The following is a 7,215-nucleotide window of genomic DNA, read 5'->3' as shown; positions in this document are numbered from 1 at the left end:
CTCTGCCAGGAGGCGAGGCCCGCCCCGTCCCTGTCGCCAACTGCCGCCCTGCCCTGCACGGCGGCTTCTCTGAACTTTGTATTTTCTCTCCTGAGGTTGATCTCGGCCGCTCGTCGCCGAGGGCTTCCCCCAGCCACCCCTCGCCTCTCCGAAATCGGTATTCCCTCCTTCCCCTGCCCGGACGCGAGACACGCAGATCTGTTAAAATCTGAAATGAGAGCTAACATTTCATGAGCATTATTTTTCTTTTTTGACTGCTGTTACTGCCGCTCTTCTGTTCCGAGATCTTAGCCCCAGATAAACACAGGAGCCCTTTCAGCGGGGACCGCGAAGGGGGCCCGGAACTGCGGAGGGTCCCGAGCGCCCTCGACGGCAGCCGCCCATGTGGCTCCTGTCGCCGAAATCACATGTCTGCGCTGGAAATCAGTTCAGCCGAAACAGTGTCAGCGCGTTGAAACATATATGTTAGTTTCCAGTGCACTGTAAAATAATTCTTTTTTAAAAAATATTTTATTGACTTTTTACAGAGAGGAAGGGAGAGGGACAGAGAGTTAGAAACATGGATGAGAGAGAAACATCGACCAGCTGCCTCCTGCACACCCCACGCTGGGGATGTGCCCGCAACCAAGGTACATGCCCTTGACCGGAATCGAACCTGGGACCCTTCAGTCCACAGCCCGCCGCTCAGGGCAATTCTTAAAGGTATTTGTGTTCACAGGCAAGTAGGCCAGGTTTCAGCCGATGATAAAGTTAGTGTTACCAGTTGCCTTTTTAGCTTCCCTGCGGTGGGAGGGAACTCACAGAGCTTACCTTTGTTGAGAGTTGACATACTTACATCGCGCCTTGAGCCAAGTCATGGACGTCTTTACAAGTCTCCCTTTCTGCCCGCCGGCCTCAATAACCCGCTGTGACCCCGGAGGTCACGGTTGGGCTCGGGTCAGGGCACCATCGGGCGTGCAGGAGGCAGGGGATCAGTGATTCTCTCAATCTCTGCCTTCCTCTCCGAAATAAATAATTATCTTAAAAAATCAAGAAGTCTACCTTTCTGTCAAAAATATGCAAGACACGCCCTAGCTGGTTTGGCTCAGTGGAAAGAGCACCTACCCGCGGGCTGAAGGGTCCCGGTTCGATTCTGGTCCAGGGCAAGTGTTTGGGTTGCAGGCTCCATCCCCGGCCCTGGTTGGGGTGATGCGGAGGCAACCGATTGATGTGCCTGTCTCACATCTATGTTTCTCTCTCTCCCTGTCTCCCCTTCCCTTCCACTCTCTCTCAAAATCAATGGGAAAATAGCCTCCGGTGAGGATTAACAGCAACAAAAAATATATGCAAGACACTGGGGAGGAAGGACCACCTTTCTTCTTGAGTTGATGCTGACCCAAATGGTGTGTTGCTGAGTTGACACGTGTGGATTCGGATTCTCTATGTAAAACGCTATTGTAAAATAAGTTATTTGATCCAAGAACAAAGACTTGGAGGGGAATGTATACTGTGCCATCTAAACCGGAGTTGACAGGTTTGTGGCCAGAGTATCTCCGACGACAGCATTTTACAGTAAATCGGTATGAGTCCATTGCCCAGGACTTTTCTGGAACGTAGGATTTTCTAGTGACGTTCAAAGCTTTTGCCTCAAAAACTTGAATATCCTTAATCCTAATTACACAAAATCTACGTGTTGCCAAGTGTCTCAGGGGTTATGGTAAAATTCCCAGATACATAGTTTTGTTTTTTTGTTTGTTTTTTATAAGCCAGAGTTTATTTCTATTTAAAACAATGTGTACAGGGGTCCAAAGGCCCAAAGATATTTGGGTTTAATAGAAGTTATAGTCTAGTGCCTGCTGCCCATGCGTCCATTTCACAATATTTCTGCGCCCCTGAGTGTTTCCAAGGTTTGATAATTCTAAGGCAAATGGTGAATCTTCTGAGTTTTGGCCAGCTTCATAGAAAATGAACATTACAACAATAACAGCAAAAACAACTCCAGAAACAGCCATTATCATTGCAAGAGAAAAAGGTATATCACTCGATAAGAAAGCGATCACAGAAATTCCCAGTAGGAGAATGCTTAATCCAATATTTAAAAATGAGATATATTTTAAAAAATCCTGGGGAAACCATCCCTGCCATATTCTCAGCAACCAGCTCCTCTGGTCGGAAGCTTGAGAAAACGGGATCATGATGAGTCTTATCTGGTATTAAATGCAGTTCTTGGACAATGGAAACCAGCAAACACCCTTCAAGATGAAATCCAAATATATAGTTTTTAAAAATAGTGGCATAGTTACACTTTCAGGGAGCTCCATCAGGAGTTACTTAATTGAGCAGGTTAAGAATCACCGCAGTAGAGCCCAAATCGTGTCCTACAACGTTTTCATTCAAACTCTAAAAAAATATACTGTAGAAATAAGATGATAATCATTAACTCTAAAGTGGCCTTCATTTGGTTGTTCAAGACAGTCTGCTGTTTAACATGGCCATAGCTTGTAATTATTCTCCAAGTGAATTATCCAGCTGTATCTGCATTTGCTTTTTGAGTGTTTTGTTTTGCTAACCAAATGCAAAATTGATAGCTTAGTCTTCTCATTTTGTCCAAATATATGAAATGTGTTCGTTTTCTTCAGAAAATATTTTTGCTTTCCTAGCACAAAAGTTCCCTTTTTTTGCTTTCAGTTTGATATTAGTGTATCTCAGCTAAATGGCTTGCCTTATAGAATTTGAACCAAAAGAAAACTTGGAGTTAACTGAAACCAGTCTTATCAATCGACAAAACAAAAAACTGTCAAGGATGATGCTTCATCATCGCCTTGGAAAACATACACTGCATTTTAACTTGTGTTAAATATTAACTCTAATTTTGTTCTTAATTGAAGACCTTTCAACCAAGGCATTCAAGGGAATACTGCTTAGTAGTGATGATGTATTCTCTTGTTTTCAAAGGTGGGATATGAACCTCTTCCTCCAACAATTGGACGAAATATTTTTGGGCGGCAAGTATGTCAGCTTCCTGGTCTCTTTTGTTATGGTAAGTGTCTTTGATTTATTTGGAATTGGATGACACTGAGGATCATGACAGGCAGGAGTTACTGAAAAAAAATTGTTAGAAACCATGTTTCCTTGAAATTTCTGTGTAACCCTTTCCTTCAACTAGAATTTAAGTTTCTGACTTGTGTTCTTAGCTCAGCACATTGCGAGCATCGATGGGAAGCGTGGGTTGTTCACAGGATTAACTCCAAGACTGTGTTCAGGAGTTCTCGGGACTGTGGTCCATGGCAAAGTTTTACAGGTAAGAAGAAAATCAGATAATCTTCCTACAGCTTTAGGTTATCTTTTATGCAGTTTGTCCTACTTATCAATTCCAAATATATATTTATTTGCCGTGGCTTTTCTTCTTCTTTAAAAACATTTGCATGAAATACCCATTATTAATTCTATCTTGGGAAGCAAAGGGAATTTGTGTGAAATGAAGTAATTGATCTTTATTTACACAACCTTCTTCCTCTGAACCTGTTGTTCTTTTCCTCACCTGAGGATATTGTTCCATTCATTTTTAGAGAGAGTGGAAGGGACAGGGAGAGACAGAGAGAGAAACATTGATGTGAGAGAGACGCATCGATTGGTTGCCTCCCCCATGCACCCCAGCCACGGCTGAGGGTCGAGTCTGCATTCTGCCCTTGACCAGAATTGAACCTGTTGTTGGAGCAAAAATTAAATACACTTATTTGATCTCCTGTATAGCTGATTTTATTTCTTTGAAAAAGGAAAGCTGATTGAAACATAACTCATTCTGAAGTTATTCTCCTCTTATTTCTAGAGTAAACCCTAGTAAAATGCTTTCTGTTACAATTTAATTTTTTTAACAAGATCAACATAAAGGTCAGGATAATACTTGTTTGGGGGCCGGGGGGGACCTTGCGTTGGTTCTGGGGTAATGCAAATGATTTTTCTTGACCTGGACCGTGGCTATATGGATATTGCCTTTTAATTACTTATTACATTATACATTTGTATTTTGTGCACTGTTTCTTTATCTGTGTTACATTTGCATAAATTTGAAAATTTGTTTTAAAACCTCACTAAAGTATACAACAGCTGCAGGGTAGTGGTTACTTTTGGGAAGGGGGAAGAGGTAAGGGTGGAATTTAGCTACATCTGTGGTATTTTATTTATTTTATTTTATTTTTTAAATATATTTTATTCATTTTTTACAGAGAAGAAAGGAGAGGGATAGAGAGTGAGAAACATCGATCAGCTGCCTCCTGCATACTCCCCACTGGGGATGTGCCCGCAACCAAGGTACATGCCCTTGACCGGAATCGAACCTGGGACCCTTCAGTCCGCAGGCTGACGCTCTATCCACTGAGCCAAACTGGTTAGGGCTGTGGCATTTTATTTTAAGAAGGCAAGAGATCTTAAGCAAAAGGGGCAAAATGTTAACCTCTATTTAACCTTGGTGGTGGATATAAAGGTGAATTATTTTCTTAATTTTTCTGTATGTTTGAGATGTTTCATAATGTTTTCGAAAACATCAAAGTTACATTTATTTCTTTTTTAGTGATCCTTTGTTTTACCAGCTTCTTTTAACTTCAAATGCTAAAGCATATAATTTTAATTGTACTGGTTTCTCAGTTGCACCATTACAATGTAGGTCAAACAGCATTGCCCTTTGCTCTATTTATAAAGGTTGTTATGAATACAAATTTTATATCATTTAAAACAGTCTATGAGAAGGTTATTCAGCATTAGTATTAATTGAGAATGCAAAATTAATGTTTTTTTTCCTAGTGAATTATTCTGTCTCCTACTGGTACCAAGAGTGTGTTATACTCTGTGTTGTAACTCAAAATATATAGTACTGTATGCTAACCAAATCTGTATAATACTTTCAACCTATAATGTATCAGATGTGCTAAATTCCAAATATTTACTAATGGCTTATTTAAATAGTACTCAGTATAATCCTCCTTGTAATTTTTTAGGCTTTAACATTGCCCCGATTCTAATGTTTTATCATACGATCAGCAAATCATGATTTTGTTAAATCGTTGCATGAACTAATTGGCTTAGATTTTAAGTGCTTTTCAACCTTGATTTGAATTGGAGAGTTTTTTCAGTCAGTTTCTCACATGGAAACTGTTTCAACTTCCAGTTATTTTAATGTTCTTTATGTTATTCTTTTTTAAAATATATATATATTTTTTTATTAATTTCAGAGATGGGGTGGGGGAGAGAAAGAAACATCAGTGATGAGAGAAAATCATTGATCAGCTGCCTCCTGCATGCCCCACACTGGGGATTGAGCCCACAACTTGGGCATGTACCCTGACTGGGAATTGAACTGTGACCTCCTCATAGGTTGATGCTCAACTACTGAGCCATGCCAGCTGGGCTTTTAATGTTACTCCTGTTGTCGTGCCTGTGAGCTGAATTTAGAAGCCCAGTTCCAGGTAGTCTATGGGTCAGAATGATGGAGTATTGATGATTTTTTGGTGCATTGATTACTGTTTCTTTTCTAGTCACACCCTACTCTGGGCTCAGGGAAAGTATTGCTGTTACCTAAATGAGATTCATATGCACAAAGGCAATTGTCATGTAGTCAAAGAGGTTTAGGTATAGACTGAGACCAAAGTGAAATTACTGCTTGAAACCAAGTTCCGGAAAGTAGGACAAACTTGAGGTATCCAAATATGCATTGGAATATGTGTTTCACGTGTAGTTAAATTAAAATAACGGGATTGGTACTATATTTAGTATCAAAAAGAGCTTATGCAGTCAAGAAGACAGACCAATTCAGGGTTGATGCAACTGTTACACTTTATAAGAAAGAGTTCTACATATCTGAACAAGGCTTAAACTGAAATCTGTTTGGAATAATGTAGAAGTGACAGGTAGAAAATTTTATTAATGGAATAAAAAGCAAAGTCTAGAAATGAGTGAGAATTGTTAAACATGCCCGAAACTATTACAGTTAATTCTAGTCAAAGACCTCTAATTTGACCAAAAAACACTATTTTGTTTAATCTTGATCTTTGTTCTTTTGCCTCTGATCTTTAAAAACATAATTCTTTTTACAAGATAAAGTGTTGTCTATTTTTTTTAATCTGGTGTGACTAGGAGCTTACTTGTCTGAGTCTTTCAGTTTCACCTAGCCCATCTTTTATTTCTGAAATATCCCACAAATAATATTTCCTCTTTCAATATAACTGAGCTCCATCAGTATTCATGTTCTCTTCCCTGGTAGAAAAAAAGTCTCTCTTTGCTTGTTTTGGAAAGAGATACAAAAGACAACGTGAGGCGATTTCAGCTATTCAGACTTAGCACCAGTTCTCTGTTCTTTTGTACAGTGAAGAAAAGAGTCTTGCCCTAATTTGGTATTGGTCCTGCTTTTCTCTGTGAAAGACAGGAGGTTTTTTCCATGGCCTTAGTCCTAGGCTATGTTTTTAACCAATTTGTTTTCTGTTAAATGTATGTTTAGTAAATGATCTTAGATTTTTGTTTTTGTTTTCCTTTTTCTCCTTTTAGATGAGTTTTCTTGAGCATTTGCTTGTCCCTTTAGCTGACCAGTATGTTAAACTTAGCAACAAGATTGTCTTAGAGCTACTTACTTATAATTGACTAGTTAAAATTAGAAGTTAATGGGAGATTTGCAGCAAAAAAAAGGTTTTATTTTCTACCGATAGAGTTTTCATTTTATGTCCTCTCTCAGTGACACTGTGACAGCCCTTCTCATCCTTTCTTTTCTCTTCCTTTGCAGCATTACCAGGAGAGTGACAAGGTTGAGGTATGTTGGAGCTGATTTGTATGCATGGGCCCATTTCCCTTGCAAGTTATTCTTCTTTGGTCCTCTTTAGGAGAAGGGGCAAGCAGGCAGTCTCCCTTTCATCTCAGTGAATGTTGGCATAGAGGGTGACCTCCTATTTAACAGTTCTATTTAAAACCATCAAGCTATGTCTTTTATTTGATTTCCAGGAGTTAGGACCAGGAAATGTACCAAAAGAAGTTCCATCTTCCTTCGACCAAGTTATCAAGGAGGTAAGAGATGACTTATGTCCTATGCTATTTCCCTAAATAAGGGGATGTGCAGTGTGGTGGTTGTAGGATCAGGATCATCAGGCCTGTCTGTGCAGTGTCTATTCCAAATGAAATTAAACCTTCAATGTAATTTGGTGTGTGTGTGTGTGTGTGTGTGTGTGTGTGTATAAAATATTTAAAAAGAGAGAG

The 7,215-nt window shown here is 39.6% G+C and overlaps 1 protein-coding gene across 1 annotated transcript in view; it reads left to right on the top strand.

Annotated features, from left to right (window-relative positions):
• The first annotated feature begins 1,352 nt into the window (after nucleotides 1–1,352).
• Nucleotides 1,353–7,215, top strand: part of MTCH2 (mitochondrial carrier 2) — a 17,164-nt gene continuing 11,301 nt past the window's right edge. Inside the window, exons 1-5 of the mRNA XM_015569555.1 lie at nucleotides 1,353–1,382; nucleotides 2,935–3,019; nucleotides 3,174–3,280; nucleotides 6,749–6,775; nucleotides 6,964–7,026. Coding sequence (XP_015425041.1) covers nucleotides 1,368–1,382; nucleotides 2,935–3,019; nucleotides 3,174–3,280; nucleotides 6,749–6,775; nucleotides 6,964–7,026 — 297 coding nt within the window. The 5' untranslated portion in view covers nucleotides 1,353–1,367. The remainder of the gene's footprint in view (nucleotides 1,383–2,934; nucleotides 3,020–3,173; nucleotides 3,281–6,748; nucleotides 6,776–6,963; nucleotides 7,027–7,215) is intronic.

This window comes from Myotis davidii, unplaced genomic scaffold (assembly GCF_000327345.1).
Source record: "Myotis davidii unplaced genomic scaffold, ASM32734v1 scaffold265, whole genome shotgun sequence".
Lineage (NCBI taxonomy): Eukaryota > Metazoa > Chordata > Mammalia > Chiroptera > Vespertilionidae > Myotis > Myotis davidii.
The sequence above is the reverse complement of the archived record's forward strand: the minus strand, read 5'-3'. Positions and strand labels throughout refer to the sequence as shown.